General features: G+C 35.9%; 2 protein-coding genes and 1 long non-coding RNA gene across 3 annotated transcripts; 1 reads left to right on the forward strand and 2 right to left on the reverse strand.

Moving 5' to 3' along the window:
• Positions 1-1,380: 1,380 nt before the first annotated feature.
• LOC130463641 (uncharacterized) lies at positions 1,381-3,303 on the reverse strand. The gene is made up of 5 exons (XM_056832831.1): positions 3,219-3,303; positions 2,829-3,137; positions 2,553-2,768; positions 1,640-2,418; positions 1,381-1,548 (listed from the first exon to the last, which is right to left on the reverse strand). The coding sequence occupies exons 1-5, from the start codon at positions 3,301-3,303 to the stop codon at positions 1,381-1,383; spliced, it is 1,557 nt and encodes a 518-aa protein (XP_056688809.1).
• Positions 3,304-4,214: 911 nt separating this feature from the next.
• Positions 4,215-19,967, forward strand: LOC110794755 (AP-4 complex subunit epsilon). Its single transcript, XM_021999708.2, has 12 exons — positions 4,215-4,310; positions 4,436-5,149; positions 7,679-7,864; positions 9,788-10,003; positions 10,099-10,209; positions 11,316-11,513; positions 11,591-11,722; positions 13,590-13,646; positions 14,356-14,472; positions 15,352-15,429; positions 17,564-17,707; positions 18,411-19,967. Exons 1-12 carry the CDS (start codon positions 4,215-4,217, stop codon positions 19,473-19,475), a joined length of 3,114 nt encoding a protein of 1,037 aa, XP_021855400.2. The 3' UTR covers positions 19,476-19,967.
• A 910-nt stretch (positions 19,968-20,877) lies between these two features.
• LOC130464280 (uncharacterized) lies at positions 20,878-23,027 on the reverse strand. The gene is made up of 3 exons (XR_008924654.1): positions 22,684-23,027; positions 22,136-22,199; positions 20,878-21,113 (listed from the first exon to the last, which is right to left on the reverse strand). It is a non-coding gene; the product is annotated as an uncharacterized lncRNA (long non-coding RNA).
• Positions 23,028-24,877: the final 1,850 nt, after the last annotated feature.

Here is a 24,877-nt window from a genome sequence, read left to right on the forward strand (position 1 = left end):
TGAAAGCCAAACAAAATTTAATTCAAAAGGAAACAACTTCTTTTTCATTGATAAATAAGCAAAATACGACCAAAACCAATATGTTTGTCATTATAAAAGCTGGCGTAGTAGTTAAAACCAGGAAAAAAAACATCAATAGAAAAAACCTACATCTAATTAACTTCATGAGTTGGTTATTTTTTTAGATGAAATGGCAGCAGAACTGGAAGCTTGTGAGGAAATCAGAGCAGAAATTGATGAGGTCTTCTGTGGCTTCTTTGTTACAACTTTCTTGGATGACGATGCAGTACTTGAACCTCTCTTAGTTGCTGCTTGCTTATCTCTCGTTCCATTTATTTTTTCTGGTTGCTTTCTTTCTCCCATTGGTGCAGTCGGTGCTGCTAATAGATGCCTTGTTGTTAAAGCGGGAATTGGTGATGTTATTGCAGCAGTTGTTGTTATTGTTGAAGTTGGGTAAGGGTGGCTGCAGTTTGAGATAGATCAAGGGTGGTTGAACTTGGTATCCCACCCTTGCTCTTCGTTCTATCATATGGAAGGGGCGCATTTTGGCACTTAGGTCTGTAATGGCCAAGTCCACCACATTTGGAGCACTTATTATTTTTCTTGGCCCTCTTAACTAACTGCTTATCCTTATCTTTCCCTTGTCCTTTGACTCTTTTTCTTTTTACTTGGCCTCCCAGGCATCTTTCTATAAGGAGGTGGGAGTGGGAAGGGCAATGGAGTCGACTCCCACTGATTATGGTCCAGTATGGCTTTGAATGCAGGGGCGTAGGTGGTTGCGTAAGTGCTTACATGGTAAGCTTTATGCAAAAAAATCCTCATATTGCAACCTCCTCTTGACAATACATGCCAAGGCATGCCAGCATGGAATCCACATTAGACTCCACCGGAAGCACCCACATACCTTGTTTTGCAAATTGACCATAAATGTATCTCCATCATCATCAACTTCAAACTCATGCAAATCTGCCTGATTGATTTTCATTTGTGATACATGTAAAATACCATTATGAATCATCTTCTCCACAGAAGACATAATAACCCCATCAAAGTCCTTTAACCCCTCCCTCTTGGCACATCTTTTCATTACATATCTCCTAATCCGTTCCGTTAGGAAAAATATTGGTTTGACCCTTGCATCTTTGCAAACGTTTTTAAAACTCTCGCAACAATTGTTAAGAAGCATACCAGATTTTGAGCTAGTACCGAACGCATGCCTTGACCAATTACAAGACGGTTTGCTTCTAGATACTTGAATGCCTCGACATTTAAAGATTTAATTGTCTCCTTATATTGTTTAAAATGATGATGCAAAATGAAAAGTGTAAACTAATTACATCAAACCGAATAAAAATAATACATTTCAATGACGTACAATTACTAACTAGTTTGCTCTAAATAAACCTTTGCGGATGATCTTGCAGCTTTCCAGAAACTTTCTCTATAAATCTCCCTCGGGAACTTGTTTTTGAAATTGGCCCAAATGTGTCTGCAACAGAACATTTTCTCTGCATTTGGTACCACAGTTTTAAAAGCTTCTAACAATCCCTAGAAGTTAAATCACAATAGTGGTTAGATTAGCATGCATTAAAGGAATGTAAGGAATAAAAAGGAATACAAGGAAAGGAAGAAGTAACACCTTATGTCTATCAGACATGTAAGTCAATTCTTCTTCTTTTTCATGCACCCAAGTCACAGAAGAAGCAACAATAGCTATGTCCTTCACAAGAAGCTCCAAAAACCATGTCCAAGTTTCTAAATTCTCTGTCTCAACCACAACACAAGCAACGGGAAATATATTATTGTTCCCATCTTTTTCTACTGCTGTTAACAACACACTGGCCGCGGGGTATGACCCTCTCAAATGAGCAACATCCACTCCTAGTATTGGCCTACACCCAGCCATGAAGCCTTCCTTGCAAGCTTGAAGACAAATATACATCCTCTGAAACAAGGGAAGTGGGTTATCTATGCCATCCACCTTCACAATTGCAGTGGAACCGGGATTATACTTACGAATTGCAGCTGAATAGTCCCACACCCTCTCATACTCTGTATAAGCATCACTAAACAACATTTTCAATGCCTTCTGCTTAGCATTATATGCCTTAGTGTAAATTACTTCTACTTCTACCTTCCTTGTTGTCCGTCTCATAAATACCTTCACCTTCACATATGCATCATCTCTCCAATCTTCTAAATATCTCTCAACAAGACATTGTGCAGTCACTTTAGGATTCTGATGTTGACGCCCACACACATGTTCACTTCTTAGACTTTTTATTTGAAAAGTTTCTTCCCCTTTGAGCTTCCTACAGTGAACCTTAAATTTGCACTTCCTCTTTTTCTTACAGTTACACTTTTCAATCATAGCCCTCTTCCATGGACAATCACACCTCTTTGCAGAGTAGACAGAAACTCTCAAGGAAGTGTTGTGTAAATATTAGTAATCATATCATAGCCTTTCTCTATGGCATGATGCCTCAAAGCCTTCCTAAACACTTTGTTTGATGAAAATTTTAAGCCAACGGTTAAAGTAATTTTTTGTTTACAGTCCACTTGTGGGTTAAATATTGGATACTCCGGTCCTTCATCATCCGAACCAACTACACTTACAACTTCACCGTCACTATCATTGAGCTCATCATCATATTGCACTTGAATTCCATTATCTTCTTCATCATGCTCAACTTCCTCCTCGTCATCCTCAACATAAATCTCTCTAGACCCTCCTAGGCTGCTAATCACCCTCTCATTGATGTCGTTATCTACATTTTTAGCAAATAAATCATCATCACTTTTATCCTCATAGTCTCAATCACTCAAACACACATCAATATCCTCACTATCCGTTGGAAGCAAATCATCTTTTCCTCGTGGGACCCCCTTTGTATTATTGGCTAATGCGTTAGCCATGCCTGCCGACTCACTAATACTCAAATTTGCTTCCTCATATCTAACTGGGGCATGACCATCATTTTTCTCCTCGTGAATCACATACAGTATATACCATCCATCTTTCTCTTTATTAGCCTCTAAAAATCCAGGAATATCTTCATCATTCTTTAACTCTTTCCTCCCGGCATATAAACTACAACCACGTTTCCTATGCCAAATCCGACCCACCTCATCGTAGCCTAATTCACTTTTAATCCAGTGTACAGACTCAAAGTAACACACTTCCTCCACATTTAGATGCAAAGCTACCCCCTATTTACTGTTATTTCCCTTTTCATATGTTGTTTTGCATTTTGTAGTAACAAAATTAACCCCATGGAATAGCTTAATATTAACTTTCTCCATAATTTTAAATGAAGGATAATCAATATTTATCCTAATTTTTGACATGATACAAACATACACACAAGTGACATGTCAAATTCAATATTGAATTATTATGCTTAACTACTGAATTAAAATCAATTAATATAACGAATTAATTTCCTTAAAAGAACATCTAATTTTGAGTTTACATATACGAGTACAATAAACTAAAAAAAATTCACTATCACAATATGCAATTAGGTTATGTAATCTAGATTAACTCTTATAATAATTTCATTTATCCCATATTATATGCTTTTTCAATAATCAAGGAGAATTCATAAACAAATCAAACTCAAAATTATGTATTCAATAAAAATCCTACATTTTTTGAATAAAAAAATTGTACCTTGCTTTTGAATTATTATGTCATTGGTCCCCTTCCTTGCTTTGTTATGATGTAAGTTTTTTTTTAACCCATGGTAGATAGAAAAGGACAAGTTCAGTCCCAAGTACAATACTATAACAAACTTAAAAAAGGATGAGAGAGAAAGTGAAAACTTACCGTTTATGTGAGGCTTAAATTAACCCATCTACTGTTGATGAATTAAATTCATGTCTTCCATGGTAATAGAGGAGTTAGTGAAGAGAAGAAGTAAACGAGGGAGGAGAAAGAGTCAGGCGCATAAATGTTAGAGGGAAGAGAGGAACGTAGAGGAGAAGGAGAACGAAATGGGAAAAATAAAAATAAAAATTTCAAGTTATCACGTGACCGGCACGTGGATAGTCAACACCGGAAAAGGCGTTTGACTATCGGTTTCCTACACTAGAGGTGGTCTTTGACAAAAAATATTTGTTTTAGGTTTCTTCTTACAGAATTTTTTTTAAAGGTGATTTTCTACAAATTTGTCATTTTAAAAGTTGTTTTTTAACAAATTTGCCTTAGTATAATGATCATGAACACAATTGATATACGCATAAAATACTTACATATTTATCTTATCTTACGAAGTAAGAAGCAATTATCAACAAACCGGTCTCATATCGTACGTTAATAAATTTCTAATCTTTAATTCCTAACAACTAGTAACATGTGGATTTCCCACATTTTACACGTCCAAAATTTGTGTACAATATACGTAGTACACGAATAACAGTCCAAATTCACTAGACTTCACAACAACTTCTTCTTCTTCCCCCTTCAATTTCCCCCTCTTTCCTTCTCAGATCTTCTTCACACCTGCAATTCCCCTCTCTTTCTCTCTCTCCTCACCGAGCAAAGCTGGAGCAGCTGAAGACCATAGGCAGGGAGCTCGCAATGGGCTCCCAAGGAGGCTTCGGCCAATCCAAAGAATTCCTAGATCTCGTCAAGTCAATCGGCGAAGCTCGATCTCGAGCCGAGGAAGATCGAATCGTTCTCCACGAGATCGAAACCCTAAAACGACGAATCACCGAACCCGACATCCCCAAACGCAAGATGAAGGAGTTCATCATTCGCCTCGTCTATGTCGAGATGCTTGGCCATGACGCTTCATTTGGGTACATCCATGCCGTCAAGATGACTCATGATGATAACATCCTTCTTAAGAGAACCGGCTACTTGGCGGTGACGCTCTTTCTGAATGATGATCATGATTTGATCATCCTCATTGTTAATACGATTCAAAAGGACTTGAAATCGGATAATTATCTTGTGGTTTGTGCTGCTTTGAATGCTGTTTGTCGCTTGATCAATGAAGAGACTATTCCCGCGGTTTTGCCCCAAGTTGTTGACCTGCTTAATCACCCTAAGGAGGCTGTTAAAAAGAAGGCTGTTATGGCTTTGCATCGGTTTTATCAGCAGTCGCCGTCCTCGGTGTCTCACCTAGTTTCCAACTTCCGTAAGGTGAATTGATTATTATGTTTTCTTTCTGCATTGTGTAAATTATATTGTTGATTTATGAATGCAATTTTGTTGAAATGGGTTTTAAGTTGTGCATTGTAGTAATAGTAATCTATTTGATGAGTAGAAACTCTAGAAAGTATGTCCTAAAGTTTCTAGCAGGTTTTGCATGATAATTATTATGTATGGTGCAGTGCACTGTGATGCTAATTAACTGAAGTGAAAGCGAACTTTAGGAATTTGGAAATAATGTTGTTTTAGAGGTTATTGTAGTATGTCTCTTTATTTTAACACAGTTTGGTTGATTCGATACTCGGGTATGCAATTGTAAGTTTGTAACATTGTATACTTGAAATTAGGTAAAGGTAGATATACCTCTGAAGTAGTGAGATATGTTCCTCGGAATAGATTTGTACCTGAACTTTGTCTCAATGCTTGAGTAATATTGAATCAATATCAGCACTTGATAATCTTCAATAGTAATAAGAATGTGACTGGTGGTATTCGGACTTGTGATAAAAACTGAATGTTTGGTTTATCCTAGAAATGGATCAAGTGTAAACAATACATAGCGTCTTTTTATTCGATTTTGAACCAGTGAAGAGTGATTTTGAAAGTGTAGGTTGAATTAGTGAACTTAAATTTTTTTGAAGAAGAGGGACAAGGCAAGGGATAGACCATCACTCTGTAGTTTTATTGCCAAATTTTCAATGCTGAAATTCTCCAATCAAGATCTTTTTGTACATATTTTGGGTAAAGCCTTTTGGTTACCACTGTTGGTAGTACATTCTCTTAACAGATTGAATCTGACAATTTTCCCGTATTTTGTTTGGTTTTGAGGCTATTAGTTGAAACTAGTAATTGTTGCAGATATGAAATAATGAGATTATGTGTACCTTGGTCTGTGAGGAAATGAATGTAGAATCCACAAGTTTGTAGATTATGTTGGATTGTTGATGAGCCTATAACAGAGGCTGTGCCGAAATTCTGAGTCAAATTTCTGATAGAATTTAGCCCAGACATGTACAAAGTTCTTAAATGGGTCAGCATGAAGATCTAGTTGACTGAAAACATGCAAGGAAAACACGGGATTTAGTGATCATAGATTGTGGTACTGTAAGCTGTAATGATTCAGAAAGAAGAGGTGTAGTAGATGAAGAATTGCAGTAAAAATTATGTCCTCTCTTGACATAGCCTGCAAAAATTTTCTGATTCATATTTAGTTTGACACGTATATCAATTGTGCATGTAACCGGACTCAAATCTTTGCCAATATTCTCATGCAAAGGGAACAAGAGGGGTGATTATGTTAAAGACGGCTAGTGTTTTCTCAAAGAATGCATTTGTGCTGTGTTTTCAGTTCACGTGGGAAGACTTTATTGGTGGTGCATACTAAGCAATGACCATGCATGTAGGTTTTTGGTGCTATTTGGAATTCCTAGTTGAAGAATTGTTTTCAAGAGCGGGTTTTAATCGGGCTGGGTGAACTTTTGCTAGGACTATAAGATCCGTGTTAAGTTATAGCTCATTTTGTGTGAAAAACTGAAAAACATGTATTACTGTTGCTGGGGATATAGTGATTCTCATGGCCTCATGGGGATAGAAGGTAATATTAGATAACATTATCTAAGGACAACGACTCAAGTTTACTACTCAACTGAAAGAGAATACTGATGCCTTTTGATATGTTAACTTGCCTAGAGGTTTTACTGTTCAACAAACTCTACCAAGGTTGAGCTCATTGACTCTCTAAGTCTCAAAGTTGGTATAGCACTTTGTTTGGTTAGCATTTGTGGAGGGAAAGGGAGAGGAGGTAAAAAGAGGGAGGAGAAAAGGAGGGAGGTGAGGGAATGAAAGCATGAAAACTTCAATTTTCCTTCCAAATCCTTCCAACAGCGGAGGGATTTGATTTATTTAAAGGGGAAGGAAAACGGATCCCTCCTATTCCCTTCCCTTTTCTTATGTCTAATCCAAATAAAGGAAAATGTATTCCTCACTTTCCCTTCCCTTTTCTTATGTCTAAATTCTAATCCAAATAAGGGAAAATGTATTCCTCACTTTCCCTTCCTCCCCATCTCTCCTAAGGTTTCTATCCAAATATAGTGCTAGTCTTTTCTTTCTACATAACGCCACATCCTGGTTTCTATTTTCCTTACTTAACCCATCAAGTTCCAATGGAATTTGGTATCTTATGGTCCATATTCGTGGATGACAATTTAGTATATAGGGTATATGATTCCCTGTTCTGGTAATATATCTAAATATGTTCAGATCTTGAATTGTTAACAAGTTTTAGCTGCCATGCTTATAGTATAGAGTCTAGACATGTTATGTCGGTTGAATTGATGAGTAATTGACACAGTATGGTGCTTGTCCAAATCCCTATTGATGCTCATGCCTTTTAGTTTTTAGGATCTGCACTCTGCTATGATGTTTAATTGCTGTCATTTTTTTTTATTTGCTTGCCTTTGTTGTACAATTTTATTATCTTAACCCTTATTATTTATTTATCTATTTATTTATTTTCTGCAGAAGCTTTCTGATAACGACCCGTCGGTTATGGGTGCTGCACTTTGTCCTCTTTATGATCTGATTACAATAGATGGGAATTCCTATAAAGATTTAGTTGGAAGCTTTGTGAGTATTTTAAAACAAGTAGCAGAAAGAAGATTGCCCAAAAGCTATGATTATCATCAGATGCCCGCTCCATTCATTCAGGTATGTTATTAACAACCCTATTCCATTTAGTTTTACGGAGACCTTATAATTTTAGACAAGAGCTGGGTCTGTTGTATGGCTGTACTCACTGTATCTGGTTTTTTCCAAAGCTGGAGCATGAATTTGAAGAGACCTATGTGATCCTCTTATTTTTAAGCAACACGGAGTGTGTGAAAGATGGTAGGAGCTGAGGCTCATGTTGAAGGATCCAGCACAGTGTTACAGAAACTTTTCTAGATGAAGAGTAACAGGGGCAATACTAGACTTGGTCTTGTGGGGGTGGGGTGGGGAATAGCGTCCCGGAATACTGATATGGAGAACTTTTAATATTGATAGGGACTGAAAATCTGTACTCTGTAGAATTTTAGATGCATGCTCGCCTTTTTCCAATCCCATAACTAAATAAGTAATGCAAAGTGGCAAACAAGTCAGTGTTTTCTCCTTATACATTCGAATAACTACAAAATTCTACTGCAGTGTGACTATTGTCTTACATGTATCGTGTTCAGGTAGAGTAAAATAAGCTTCTAGGTAAAAAGGTAACTCCATAGATTGTAGTACATGGCTTCATGCTAGTATGCACTATCAACCTACCATCTAAGTTTCTAGGTAATGCTGAGAATTATAGGTAAAGAATAAATACAAGTCCACTATTGTCGTTTTCACTGTTTGCACTGTGTAACCCACTAACCCTTTTAATATAAAACACCAGTTACATGCATTACATAATTAAGCAAGCATCTGTCAGCCTTTTGACTAATCCATTATTTGCAAGAGAGTTGATTAGTTTATCCTATGTATTGACGAAAGTCTCCAGCTTGAAGGATTAAATCGTCGAACTTTGTGAACCTTTTATCTCTTTATTATGATAAATCTAGTTCTATCATTGTGTCAAGTTCCTCTTTATACATTTATAAAGTTAGATGTTGTAGGGAAAGCACAAATTTGGGGCACGGGCCCTGTCCGCTCCATGAAGTTCCGCCCTTGGGTAATAGGTTATAATGGTAAACTAGGTAAATGTGAAGAAATAGAATGGTCAAATTCTTATATTTGGGTTGTAAGTTATAGATTCTAATTCTAAAACATGGAGCCCAGTCTGTTCCTTTAGCCATTTATACTCACTGGCAGCTGGGTATGAAGGAAAAGGCAAAAATTATAATTAAATCCTCTCTTGACTCTTGAGGGTGCTAGTTTTGGAAGGATGCAGTGTAAAGGAATGGACATATATGGGTTTGTAAGTTATAGATTTTTATTCTTCAACCTGCAGCCTACTCTGTTTCAATTACCATTTCCCCTAATAGGCAGCTGGTCATGATGGAAACGACAAGAAAACAAAAAAAAAAAACAAATCCCATTGTGAGGGTGGTGTTGGTGATTATCTCTATTGCTGTTAACTGGATACAGTTTTCCTTGAGTTAACAAGCCAAATTCTAGCTGCGGGTCATACTGAATTTTTTCAGGGTTCAATTTTAAATATTAGACTTGATACTGACCAACTAGATAGATAAGATAGTAGACTCCGGGGCGGGGGGTATTGGGTGGGAGTGCAGTTTACTACCTCTGTCTTATAGCAGTTGTGGGCCTGGCGCGGTTTATTTTTAGGTGTGTTTGGTACTTGCTATAGCTAGCTGATCTGGGTTTTAGTTTTTGTAAGCTATTGAACAGTCCAACTTGACCACCAGGAATCAGCTTGCCACAGTGTGCCCTAGCAATGTTGCTTGCCTGCAGTTGATCCCAGTTCAACTTGCCTCTGTTTGATTTTTATAAATGTTGTCTGATTTATATATAATGATTTTCTTATGTGTTCATATTTCATTTATGTCTGGTGGTCCAAGATGTAAATGGAACCCTGCTATTTAGCCCCTAAAAAGCCACATGTGATCCCTCTGCTTGATGACTTTGTATCATACTTTGTTTATTCAGATTAAGTTGCTCAAAATTATGGCATTGCTGGGTAGTGGGGACAAGCATGCAAGTGAACAGATGTACACTGTACTGGGTGACTTAATCCGGAAGTCTGATTCATCTAGCAACATAGGAAATGCTGTGCTTTATGAAAGTGTGTGCTGTGCATCTGCTATACATCCCAATACTAAATTATTGGAAGCAGCAGCAGATGCAATATCTAAGCTTCTGAAGGTATATTCTGAATTCTGATATGTTATTAATTGGAATAATTACTGATAACTGTGTGTTTTCATGATCTTGTTTAACTTTGCTTACCTAATGAGCAGAGTGATAGTCATAACTTAAAATACATGGGCATTGATGCCCTTGGTCGATTGATAAAGCTAAGCCCGGATGTTGCGGAACAACATCAACTGGCAGTGATTGATTGCTTGGAGGTGAGAACATTTGCCTACAGACCTTGCTTTCTCTTATTAAGCGTGCTCCTTTTTTCTTATCAATGGAGTATAATTGACTTGCATAATCTGGATCCTATATTTCTGTATGCTTAGAGAAGTATAATTTGTGGAATCTATTATTTGATCAGAAAACCGGTTAGGGACTTAGGGCCATTAGGTCTAGAGATCATTGGATGACCAAAACGCATGGGTGCCTTAGGCTCTGCTCGATTTATTTTTGCCGAACTTTTGCTTTACTAGACTCTCATCTGTTGTGGAACTTTACTTATTTATTGAATAAGCTGAGGAGAATAGAGCCTTAGAAAGGAAATTAAGCATCAGACTGTTTGGTCGCTTCACAATTTTATTTATGAGTAGAAGAGCCCAGACATGGAAATATTGGCAGTGAGAAGCACGGCTCACATGTCGTTTAGAAAACCAAAATGCCTAGAGACGTGTTTTGAAGTCCCCAAAAAGCTTCAGAAAGTAAAAAACGTTCCTTTATTATTTTGCCCTAGATGTGGATAGCCCTTCACCAAGCCTGTTCACCTCTATATGGATAGCCAGCCCTTCACCAAGCCTGTTCTAGGTGGGCTTTGCTTGAACTTTCCCATTATCCACTTCTATGTTGTACCTTTAAGTTGTAGTGTTGTTAAATATGCAATTGGCGAAATTCCTTTTCACCTGTAGCCATAGCTGCCTAGCTGGTGGCTAGCAGCGTCGGTGTATTGACACCGAGACTGCTAACCAGGAAAATATTACCTGGCTAATAAAATAAGCTTCATGCAAAGCATCCATGGTACAAGCTCACTCATTTTTTTTTGCTTGTTGGAGACTTGGAGATTCCCCATATTAGCAAATAAGCTAAAAGTAGCCTTGGTCATATTATTTAATCGATTCTACAATTAAATAGGCCAGCTTCATGGTAACACATCAGCTACTGGCTAACATGATTACTGGTTACGTAAGTGTCATGTTGCCTTGCATACAAAAAAGAAAGAGAGAGGAACAAGTGATTAATGATGTGTTGTGTTAAAAAGGGCCATTTTCCATAGAAGTCCGTCAATCACTATCTAACTGAAATGTCTGCTTACCTTGAAATACAGGATCCGGATGATTCCCTCAAGCGAAAAACGTTTGAACTACTGTATAAGATGACCAAGTCCTCTAATGTTGAAGTGATTGTTGATCGCATGATAGAGTATATGATAAGTATTAATGATAATCATTACAAAACTGAAATCGCATCACGGTGTGTTGAACTAGCTGAGCAATTTGCCCCAAGTAATCAATGGTTTATTCAGGTATGTAAAGTTTAATAGTTTGTTCTTTCTGCATATTCAACACCTACTGATCTCACTATGTTTTTTGTTCTCCTCAGACAATGAACAAAGTATTCGAGCATGCTGGCGATTTGGTAAATATTAAGGTGGTGCACAACTTAATGCGTTTGATTGCAGAAGGATTTGGAGAGGAGGATGATACTGCAGATGGTCAGCTGAGATTATCTGCTGTGCGTTTCTGTGACTTATTCTATTGTGTTATATCTTCCTTTCAAGTCTTCTTCATAACCTGCTTTATCTATGAATAGAACTTACCAACCACGTCCTATGAGAGTGCGCGGTGGTTCATAAACTTAATAGGAAAATACTAACCTGGCTTGAAACTAATTTAAGAAAATGGTATCTAGTCTGCCCAATTTTAGGTTCATCTGTTTGGTAAAGGTTTGTTCTTTTGTTTTGCACAATTACACATTGATTATTAGTCAAGGAAATACTATTTTAAACATCGATTCAAAAGTAATACAAGTATGTTTTTATTCGCTCTGTCAAAAAAAAAGTTTTTAGAATTCAGGAAGTACACTGTAGTCAACTCATTTCTTTGTTCTAGAGTCCTTATTTGGTTAGACTTCTTGGAATGAGTCAGAATCAATTCCATTGTTTGGCTGGGCTTTTATTTTTTAACTATGGAACCTCAAACCAGGTTGTTCTAAGACTTCTAACTCCACCCCAAACCCAATCCCAACACCCTTGTATCCCAAACCCACATCACGCCCTAAGATTCTAATCAATTTCACCCTAGATATAAAACATATGGAGTTAAAGTGAAAAAATTGTACTTGGTTGTGCCTAGATCTGGAGAGCCTATGATCCTTGATAGAGTATAATGGAAAATCCACGTTGAGTACTTTTCATAGTGGGAACATGTTTTTCTTATACTTTTTATATTATTTAATATTTATTCTCCTCTTTGTTATTTTTTAAATTTTTTTAGTGCTCGCATTTTCCCTCCTCTCAGTGACCAGAATCTAGTGCCTAGTAGCCCTAGTTCTACCTTGTGTGGTGGTTAATGAGCACCCTTTCCTATTTATTTGAATAGAAAAAGATTCCTTCTCAGTTTCTCACCTCTCCCCTCTATTTCATTTCCCATTGCTGATTCACTTCACGTATATGTCAGGCAAGGTTGTGTTGGATCAGGGTATATTGTATGGATATGCTATATGAACAATCTAGCCTGGGATCCAGATAGCGAAACCCTTCCCCCTTAAAACTTAGTTGATAAAGGATTCATCTGGGTTGTGTTTTACTTTTCCAGTTTGTTGTTGTCCTGTCCACCTTAAAAGGTGATGGATGTTAGGGGGATTATTGTGTTACTTCTCTTAATCATATGAAACAGGTGGAAAAGCTTTTTGGGACACAAAGTTCATTATATAACTTATGTACTAGAGTGAAGAACATAATCAAAATGGGATACGTATAAATGGATTTTTAATGATGTGCGACTTCTAAAACCCTTTCAAGGATTTCTTGGATAAAATTTGTGTGGAATGGTTAATGCATTTTATCGCAGTTCTTGTGTCCATCAGCAAGAGAGCCCGCTAGTTTTGTAAACCATGTTCCCCTATTATGGACTGCTATTAGACATGTTTTTAGGTACATTTTGCTGGAATTTTTCCCCTTTCATAATGAGACATGGTTATCAGAATTTTTGTCTATTGACGGACATATGTTTTTTTTGTCTTTGTTCTTTTCTGAATAAGCTTGATATTATACGGTACGTTACTGTGTTGGGGATTTGAGGAGATAAGTTAAATCCAATTATAATGCTTCCAATTTCCATGGCAAAGAAGAATGATGAATTTGTGAGTTTAGATTATTAAAACTAATAGGTAATAGTTTGAGGTACTTTTGAGTCTGTTTTATCTCATCGCCATTTGTAAACTTGATTGAATGTTTTATAAGATGGCTAGATCAACGCACAAACTACGCTTCTGTTTCTGGCGAAAAATTGTACGGAGTATCCGCATATATATAGAATTGCATTTCATGAGTTTATGTAGGACTAATTGAACATTGATTCTGTATTTTTTGGATTTTCAGGTTGAGTCATATTTGCGAATCATTGGTGAACCCAAACTTCCTTCTACATTTCTTCAAGTAAGCTTTCTGTGCTATCAGTCAGTAATCCTTGAGGGTTCTATATGTTTCATGTTATTTTATAGAAAGGTGAAAACTGCACTAGCGAAAAAGTACCGACGTTCTAAATTACTCTGAACATATTTTCCTCTCCTGGATGTCCCATCTATACATTCTCTTTTTAGGCTTTCACTCTCCACTTTTTTCTAAAGTTGAGCCCCATCTCCAGGCCACCATATAATATTTTTTTCTGTACTTTTTACCCTCCTTAATTTCCAGACAACTCCCCAATGTGTGGATAAATATGAGACGGGTAAAGTTTTTCTCCGTGACATACCCTGCTGTTACTCAACTGCATTTGAAGGTTGATTGCAGCATTTTACTTTAGTAGTACATACGAAGTATTATATTGATGATAACCTTCAACTAGAAGTAGATGGTTAATGGGGTTTAAAAGGCAGTACAAATTAATTGAAGAGAAACTCTCATCTCACCCATAAGGCAGTAGCATTCCCTCCTTGCAAAATGCGAATTTATGACAGCACATAACCGAAAAGTTCACAGTCTGAAGTTAAAACATATCCCTGACTCTATTTCCCTTGCCACTAAATCAATCAAAGAACTTTCTCAATCTACATCTCTGCTCAAATCAGCTGTATAATTTTCCCATACATCATATTTTCTTTTACTTTTCTATTTTTAAGTCTATTCTATTGATAATTCCTTACAGGTTATTTGTTGGGTGTTGGGGGAGTATGGAACTGCTTATGGGAAGTATTCTGCTTCATATATTACTGGAAAGCTCTGTGATGTGGCAGAAGCTTATTCAACTGATGACACTGTGAAGGTACTAGTTGAACCATTTAGTCTCTAAGTTTTTGTATCTCTTTTAATTGTAAAACCTTCTGTTCTCGTGAGTTGTGATTGATTATTTATTCCTTTTTATTTTTAAATGCTTTGCTAACAGATGCAATCTATAAAGCACGGAAACATATAGGCATTGACATACTGCAGAAACACTTCATTAACTAATCTACAATTTTCAGCTAAAAAAGGACTCTTGATATACGAAGTATTATTCACGTTCTTTACGTAAATAAAATTAAATTTGAACCCCTTCTCTTTGACAATTGACAAAGATTTTTAGTTGCCGTGATGAAAGATTACATATTCTTTTAGATCTTAAATTTGTTTTCAGAATTCATAGTTCTGAAAACATCAATTGATCATCTAATGAAACCAAAGATTGGGGATTTCTCCTAGGTGGTAGGAATCGGCTCTTTCTATTGCTTTGTCTTTTCTAATGGTTAGTTGGTTACTAGTTGGCGACGGGTTACTAATGGAGGAATTGTAAGACCCAAAGAAAGTTCTGGAAACTTGGATCAAGAGTAGGAATTTTTGTCTAATGATCCGAGAATCGTGTAAACCAAACGGAGCTACGTAAGATAACCCTCCTCCTTTCGGTCTGTGACTGTGCCAAGAAACTCGGACAGAGTTGTTCTCTGCCTAATGGCTATTTAATGTAACCCTTTTGTATGTGGGCTTGTGACCAGTATGCTAATGGGGGTAACTCCCCTCCCCTAAGTAACCAAGTAGGTCGGCTAACTGAATTAATAGCATGCAAGTAGGATTGTTATTTTCAATATGATCTGTATTTTAAGAGTTTGATAAGTTTTAACGTCTTGCCTTCAATGATTGCTTATGTTATTCTCTTTTTTATTTGAAGGCATATGCACTTACAGCTCTCATGAAGATATATGCATTTGAAAAAGCAGCAGGCAGAAATGTGGACATGCTTCCTGAGGTAATTTCATTCCATTAAAATCAATTTTAGTCATCGTTTACCTGAAAAATCTGTTTTATCCGGACTGTTTAGTCCCTTCTCCCTGAAAAGAATGTCCTTTCTATCCGTCCTTTAAAGAATGTACACCTTTCTCCCAAAATTAATTTTACGGGTGACTTTGTCCTTCGCTTTAAGAATAGTTATTGAGTGTAACAAAATATTTCGAAGTGGATGGAAAGTTGAAATATTTGTCACAAATTTCAGCAGTGACTAGTCTTGTTGCATGTAAATACAGATAGTAGAAGAATCAAAATTTGATGACGAGAGAAAAAAAGAACAAAAAAATTCACGATAGTGAAAAATATGGTTGATGTGATAGTGAGATTAAAAGGGTAATAATATTGCGTCTGTTGACTGATCTACGTGTGATAGACTGAACTAGTGAACTATAGACATGTAAAGAAAAAAGGCACAACCAAGAAGGATGTTGTAACTTTTTTAAATGATTTGGAGTTGGAATTTAACCGAAGGAAACAAAAAAATAAATTTTCATGGAGAATCTTCCGTTCTTACCACTAACATTATTTTTCTTCAACTTATACTTTTGTTAACATAATTCATTTTTCAATCTTTTTTTCCTTCTTGCGTACTTCCTTAGTTTAGTACATTTTTGTATGAAGACCCGTAGTTCAGTATATATACATCAGTTTTTCCTAGTTTTTATTACGCCCACTGTTATCTTTTTTAAGTGCATCATTTTGATTGGGCATGTATGCCAACACACAACTTTGACCACTGTAATCTTTAATTGTCTATTAGTAAAAAGATAAAAGTTGATACTATTAAATAATGCATTGTGACCAACCAACAACATATTACATAATACTCCCTCCGTCCCAATTTAATCGTCTTATTTAGGTTTTCACAGAGTTTTATGTGATAAGTAGGAGTATGCTTATCTGTTACTTCCTCCGTTTTTTTTACTTGCACCATTTTCCTTCTTTGGAAGTTGCATCTTACTTGCACCATTTCCTTTTATACATTCACATGTTTTTTGGTGCTCAAACACCAAATGCCCATTTACCCTTGTACATATTTTATATTTACCACTTTTTCTACATAATTTATTTGGTATCACATGAGAATTCTTGATATTTACTTCCTTTCTTAATGTTTGTGCCCAACCCAAATGGTGGGACTAAAAAAAATGAGGAAGTATATTTTAATAGAAAAGTAGATATGATGGGAGATAGTGGAGTAATTGTTTAATTGATTATAAATCTTGAATTATAGATATATAAAAATTTGATATGATGATATTAAAAATGGAGAAGAATTTAACAAGATCTTACATGACTATATTTGACTTACATAAAGCGACCAAATAGAGTCAAACGAAAATTTGTGAATAGTGCCAAAGTCAAAACGTTGCAATTATAGTGAATGGAGGAAGTATATGAATAGTGCAAAAAAGTCAAAGTGAGAGAGTATCAAAGAGCAGAAGAGAACTTTTTGAGATGTCCAGATATAGTACTGGAGAGGTTTTTTTGGACATACTTTTCCCAAAGTTTCTATATGATGTTGATCACTTAACATTCTTCGTTTCAAGGTTGTTGTTACTATCTTGGAAGGTGACCTTATTTTTTGATGTATGCATGGAGGATGAATGTTTCCTCTAAAGTTTAAATGTCTAACAAAGGTGTGTCTTTCTTTGAGTTTGAACTCTTGAACCATGGCCTAATGAGGTTTCTCCTGTTTTCTACTTATTGATGCTTGGTCTGGTTATGATACACACTGTTGATACTACAGTAGTTAGACAATTATTCTTAATGAGGCATTTAAATCTTTCCGGATTCAGTGTAGAATAGCATTGTTCATTAAGCCAGTTATTCACAAAAATCATTTTCTTCATCTGGTCGGTTGGTCTTTGTAAACCTTAAGTATTATCTATTATTACTTTATCATTTTTAATTATGAGCTTTGTTTGGTATATATTCATGCTCCTGGAGGCAATCTATGGTTATCTTGTGAAAAGAGAAATTTCCCTAGTCTTATGAACCATTGCATATCATTTGGTAATTCAAAATTTCACCTAAAGATAAAATGTACAAATTGCTAACTCGTTTACTTTTTGATTTTTTGGTCTTTTTCTCAGTGTCAGTCATTAATTGAAGAATTGTCAGCATCCCACTCAACAGATTTGCAGCAGCGTGCATATGAACTGAAGGCTGTCACTGGCTTGGATTCTCAAGCTGTTGAAAGTATACTGCCATTTGATGCAAGCTGTGAGGACATTGAGGTCAGCTGATGTAGCTTTATGCATTGAATGGTTGATTTGTTTCAAGTTTTTCTTAATAGCATGTTACATCAGTTTAGCCTTCTTCATCGGTCCTAGAATCCAACCTTTATGTCTCGTGGAAAATAAAGAAAGCATCTAGTTTCTGGAATCAGGTTTACATTACTTTGTAGTTTCGTGTTTCGAGGTCTGAAGTGAGTGAAGGAAAAGTCACTATGAGCCGATAGACCTCTGTTAAACATGTGGGCCTGCGAGGTGAACTAGTTATTTGGCAGGGCCGCAGATGTTTATTAGTATTCTGAAACAAGAACTGTTTATCGGTTTGCTGATTGCTTGGGTGTTGTATATGGCGAGCGAGGGTTATGTGACTGACTGGGAAGGGTAAAAAGTAACCTGTAGCATTGGCTTCTATAGTATACGGAGTATTTCCAAACTAATTTGTTGTGATCATAAATATCTTAGAACAAGAAAATGTGGTAGCCTTGGGGTTTTCCTCAATGGTTTCTGAATGTGGTAGCCTTGGGGTTTTCCTCTATAGTATACGGAGTATTTCCTCAATGGTTTCTGAAAGTGGTTTTTGCCTTAATTCTTAATGTCATCCATATTCATTTGTATCGTCCACAATTTTTATTTTTGTACTTTTGAGTTAATTATCAATGTTCTTTTCTAATGCCAGGTTTAGTAACAACTTCTGTTTTACTTACAGGTTGACAAAAGCCTCTCATTCCTCAATGGTTATGTACAACAATCTCTAGAAAATGGGGCTCAACCTTATATCTCTGATAATCAATATTCTGGTATGCCAAGTATCAGCAACTTCAGAAGCCAAACTCACCATGAGCCATCCACACATGGACTTAGGTTTGAGGCTTATGAACTTCCGAAGCCTGTTGAGCAGCCAAAACCTACTCTAGTTTCACCTATGCCTTCAACAGAACTTATCCCTGTACCCGAGCCATCATATTCTCGAGAATTCCAGCCGGCCGCGGCAGTGAGACCATTGGCTGATGCTGGATCAAACGAAATCAAGCTACGGCTTGATGGGGTCCAAAAGAAATGGGGAAAACCTAGTTATTCCTCTACACCGTCTACTTCAAATTCTGCCTCTCAGAATGTTGTTAATGGTGCCTCGCAACATGATGGAACAGGCAATGTAAGCTCAAAACCTCGGGATACTTCTTACAGTTACAAGAAGCAGCCAGAGGAAATTGATCCGGAGAAGCAGAAGCTTGCTGCTTCATTGTTTGGCGGTCCTTCAAAAGCACAAAAAAGGCCGTCTTCAACCAGCCATAAGTCTACAAAAGCGTCCAGTCATACCATTGAGAAGTCGCAAGAAACAAAATCAGTGGCAGAGATGACACCGCCACCGCCTCCACCCGATTTGCTTGATTTTGGTGCACCTGATGACACAGGCAGTTCATCAATAATCGATCCTTTCACACAGTTGGAAGGCCTTGATGCAGGTCCAGGTGCATTATCTGCAAATAATTCTAGCAACATCAGTTCTACCAAAGAGTCTGATCTTATGTCACTTTTTGGAGATACACCAATGAGCCCACAATCTGGGTTTGTTGATACTCTTAGTACAACAGATGATGACCTTATTTTTGGGTCATCAAATGCCACCAGTAAAAATGGTCATGCTGAACAATCACAAGGAAGCAAGGGTCCTAACCTGAAGGAGGCACTGCAGAAGGATGCCTTGGTGAGACAGATGGGTGTAACCCCAACAAGTCAAAACCCTAACTTGTTCAAGGACTTGTTTGGCTAAGTACATTACTTTAGTTACTCTCCTTTGGCAGGGCACAATGCTTAAATCTTGTGAAGGATTTCAAGCATGTAAATGGGTTAAACACGTTGAGTAGAGTCTCAAATTCGGATCCTGCGGTTCAGTTCTTGTTCCTTGATGGTGATGATTTTGTAGAACTAGCGCGATTTAAGAGTTTGGTGGTGTATATTTGGGATCCAGTTAATTCATATGGGGGCAATTTTACCCCTTGCATATGGTGAGAGATGATTAACAATTTTGGTGCTTTTTGATCGACGCCTTGTTTGTTATCGATGTGAATTAGCTGCTCTTATTGATGATCTCTGTTGTAATAATGGTAATAATAAAATTGTATCAGTAGCTTTTCCATATATATAGTTCCTCTATTTTCAATACTCCGGCCACAGCAACGAGCATATTTCTAAGCTTGTCTTGATTGTGTTGACATTTGAGGTACAATTGAGTTTTAATTTACTTTCGTCTTGTTAGCTGGCATCACCTCATTTTCATTAGAGATTTTCTATTTTTTAGGAGATTTGATTTTGGTGGAATCGTGGTTGTCTCAAATATTTTCAAGGCCATGTGCTCCATTTCATTGATGAATGGTGAATGTTATGAATATTATAATATCTATACTACTATTTAATAGCAGGGAATTTGGAGTGCCACTTGTCATCTCCTTATTTTTTCTAATTTAATATTATTTTCTTTGAAAAAACTCCTCAATAATCTTAGTAACTAACATATTTCAAAGTGTCCTTTCATGTATTTCATGAAGCAAAAGATAAGTAACAACTCTCATATTTTCTTTCTTCCATTTTCATATTCCATAATCTATCTTAATATTTTAAAACAGAAATATTTGTGTGTCCACTTGTCACCACCTTAAAATCTATTTTATTTTTATAAACTTTAAACTTATTTTGTACAACTCTCCCTAAATATATAATAGAAAAACTTTTAATATTCTTAAAACTTCCAAATAATCAATACTTTATTATAGTTAATTGCCCGGCCTTCAACGTTTATATCTAACATTATTATTTAATTTGATTAAAAAATATATACCGTGCGTAGCACGGCAAAAAAACTAGTTTTAATTAAAAGTATAGGCAGGTTCATACGCATGCAAGACATTCATTTTCAAAAGAAAATGAAAGGATTAATTTAATGAGATGACAAGTGACATACCTGTTTTAAAATTTTACTACAGAAACCCGAAAGATCTATGCCATTTCCACAATGCCATTTAAAAAAGTTCAGGACTAATTAGTGAAAGGAGAATTTTAAGGTTAGTGTAACACCCCGACAATTCCCTTTTTCTAAAACAACCCTTTTATAAATATAACTATAGAGAATTATCAAGGCATTATCGCCCGTGTGAAAACGTACGGCTTATTCAGAATTTTGCAGCGGAAAACATAAAACTAACTTTTAGGTTCATAAATAATTGATTACATATTAAGTCCAAAACCAATTAACGGAAATAAGGAAATACGAATAGTACGACAACTTTCAAATATAAGTTAACAAACCAAATCACTTAATAAAACAAATATAACTACAAGCTCTCTAATCCCGATCCCAATGATGCATCATCTTCAAACCTGTAGATGGGCAACGCTTATTGATCCTTAGAGACTGCTCACCAAAGTTGGGCCATCACAGGATCAATAAGGCATAGCCATGATCAACACACACAAACAAAGCACGTAATCAGCAAAGCTGAGTACTACATACTAAAAGCAATAATAACCCTAACATGATACTACCAAACGAATCATCCTAACATGATACTAATGAACATAAATAAGGGCAGACAAATTAACATAATAATTTGACGACCATACTTGACTAGACTAGGCTAGACTTATAACAATAATATTATTTTAGTTGAAATAGACAATGGACCGAGTTTTCTAGCTAGAGGCTTCACTAAGGAAGACGAGGTACGGGCGCGACTCCCTAACCTCAGTGACCTGCGATATCGAGGAACGTTTGAATAAAAATAGGACACGGTGATCAATCCGGTCCGAATTAAAGGCCATGGGCTACCACCATGAACCCCAACTCCTGTTTGTCCGTCACTTTAGACGTGCACAGTCTAAAGCTATTGCTACTCAGTTTCACTTTACATGATTTACAAATTGAAACTCTGTTATGACTTAACAATCACATAAGGCATACAAACCACATGTATTCACAACTGTTTTTATCTTGGAATTAAGTAAGTATCATAAAGGGATCAAACAAGACTCATTCCAATTAAATCCAACATTTCCTTTAATACTGATTAACCCCTCTATATGGGTATAAGGTTTTAACTTACTAAACAAGGTCCTCGGCCCTCATAAAGTAGTGAAAAGCTAAAAGGGAACAACAATCAACTGATCTGAATCAATATATACAAAGTAATCTAGTGTTCCCAATCAAAAATGTTTGCATCAATCATCCATACTAACATGTTATAATTCTCATTTTGCAATATAGGTTCAATATGTCCATGCAACAGTATTAAACATGCAATTTCAACCTGACTAAGTTCGTCAATAATATCAACATCACCAAGTTCAACAATACTATCAACATAGCCAAGTTCAACAACAAATTCAACATGGTTTCAACAATTAGCACACATTCCAAGCACACAGGTATGTACGTACCTTGTATAAACAACTAATAGGCCACTTTAACACTTTCAAATATCGCCTAAAGAAAATTCTCCGCCTAAAACAACCAACAAATAATCCCAATCAATTTCTAATCATTCACAACCATAATAAAGCATTCCAAATACATCCTAAATATACTTAGAACATTCCCCAACATCAAAACTTGAGTATTTGATTTCCTAGCATAATAATTATTGAATCAATGATTGAAATTCGTTGAAAACTCTTCGCAAACATCATACTTTAATTTTCAGCAATATAAACTAATTTCAAACTACTCCAAAACATAATTAACATGTTTGAAATCATAAAAAACAATAATTTCAAAACTATTAAACCTTAAAAATTCATGCTTTAATAATGAAAACCCTATTTTAATCAAAATATATAATCTGAAAATTAGAAATTTCATTGTGCAAAGCATATAATTTAGTTTCTATATTTACGTAATTAAACCATAATTTAAAGCATGAAAACATTAATTAAATTTCATAAACAAAATCAAAATATTAAATAGTTTTAGGGTTAAAGAAATTAACCAAAAAGAGAGGGAATAAAGGGAGTGTTGCCGGCGGCAGGGCGGCGCGGCAGGTGGGTGGTCGTCGGCGCTGGGCGACACGGCTGGTGGCTATAGGTGGTCGGGCAACGGTGGCTGTCGCTAGAAACAGAACCACAAAGTGAGGATGAGAGAAGACAATAAAGCAAAGTAAAGGAGAAAGGAAAACGAAAAAGAAGAAGCAGGAGGAGATGGAGGAGCACCGACGACGGAGGAGTGGTGGCGCAGCAGAGGTCCGACGGCTGAGAGAAAGGAGGAGGGTTTGAGATTTTGGTGATTTTTACGTGAACACGTGAATGGGGAGAAGAGAAGGGGAGTTGAGTTTCACGTGAGTATTGAAACAAGGATTTGGGTTTATGGGTTATTTGTTTTGGCCTTTATCAAATTGGGCTATATCAAATTGGGCTAGGATTAGAATTAAGTTTGGTATTTGAATTCAACACCGCTTAGGATTGTTTTCTAAATTCAATCGTGTTTTCGTAATTCAAATTATTTTCAACATCAAATTCTAAAATTATTTTAATTTCATAAATCGTTGAAATATTTAAAACGTATAAAAATAAATATACGTTAATTATATATTTATTACTAAAATTCGTAAATTTTTATTTAAATATAATTAACTATACGTTAAAATATATAAATAATGTTTCTAAATTTACGGGGGATTACAGTTAGGTTGGAGAAATAATTTGAAGGATATAATTTACACTTTTTTATATTACCAGAAGCGATTTTGATACACCATTTGGTTGATATTGGACATCTTATATGAGTACAGTTTTTTGGAACTTTTAGTAGGTTCGGTTACCATGTTTTCGTCGGGTTGTAAGTTTTTGGGTTATCCCCGATGTTGTTTCTAAGACCTGCTTATTAATATAATATAATATCACTTTTATGCGTTAAAAAAAAAAAAAAAAAAAAAGGTATACACATGTGCCAAAATCAGTTTTTTTATACTAACTTGGCCATGTTTTCTTTGTTGGTGTTGTTGACAATCCTTTGAATTCTAGATTCCTGAGTCCTAAGCAAATTTCAATACAATTGCCCGGTGGGTTTGGGCTGTTTCCAATAAAGGCAATAAACACAAAATTGACATGCAGTTTATGTGAATGGCTAATCAACTGCTGTATTCTTATTAGTCAAATTACACCCAGCCAGTGCATGTCTTTCTCACTGCATGTTAACCAAGTACAGACTCTTCTTTTTCAACTATGATGAACCAACACTTTACCACTCACCACTCCCACCCACCCAAAAACAAAGCACACACACCCTCAATTTCTCAGATGTCTAATAGCCGGATATGTATCATTCATATTATGGGCCGGAACAACCTCAAACGGAAATGGTATAGTGCTTTATGTAATTATGATTTATGAAGCGGTGTACTTTAATAAAACTGAGCATGTGACGGGAACTTGAATTTACAATAACAAAAACTCATAAAAGTCTCAATATACTTCATAATTTATGGTTTTGAAAGTCATATGTTTTAGATTGAGTCATGAACCAAAAAAGAGTCATACCTTTAGTGATCATGTTGATTTTGAAAACTGACAATAAAAAAGTGGAAATTATTTTTTATAATTTTCATATTTTAGTTTTTAGTTTTGTGAATAACAGAAAACTGTAAACAAAAAATGATACCGAACGGGCCCTTAATAATTTAAAATAATTTCACACTATCAATAATTTAAATAACCTGCCCTCAAATAAATTAATAACTTAAATAACTTCACACTATCACTAACAAATTAGTGAATTATTCTCAATTTTTAAGTGACCGCTCTTTTAACAACACTATTATCCAGCCCTGTTTAAATCCCGTTCCTATTGGGGTGCTACAATCCAAAAAAATAAAAAACATAATAGACGTTGTCAATGACTTTCATGCATTGACAAAAAAAAAATGCAATGAAATAGCAAGGAGAATAATTTGCATCCACTCCATAATTAAGTAATTAACAACTTCGTAGCCATTATAGTCTTCTCCTAATGCATATATTAATGTTATGGAAAGAGGGTTCCAAGACTTTCAACCCACTTATGTTCAACAAGAGTTTGAATTTGACCCAATCAATAATGTCGAATTACCCATTTTTATATAGAAAGTCTGCGTACCAAACATCAAACAAGCGCGGATGTTCATCAAAATATAATAATTACCACGTGAA

The sequence above is a fragment of the Spinacia oleracea genome, chromosome 6 (genome assembly GCF_020520425.1).
Source record: "Spinacia oleracea cultivar Varoflay chromosome 6, BTI_SOV_V1, whole genome shotgun sequence".
In the NCBI taxonomy this organism is placed as follows: domain Eukaryota; kingdom Viridiplantae; phylum Streptophyta; class Magnoliopsida; order Caryophyllales; family Amaranthaceae; genus Spinacia; species Spinacia oleracea.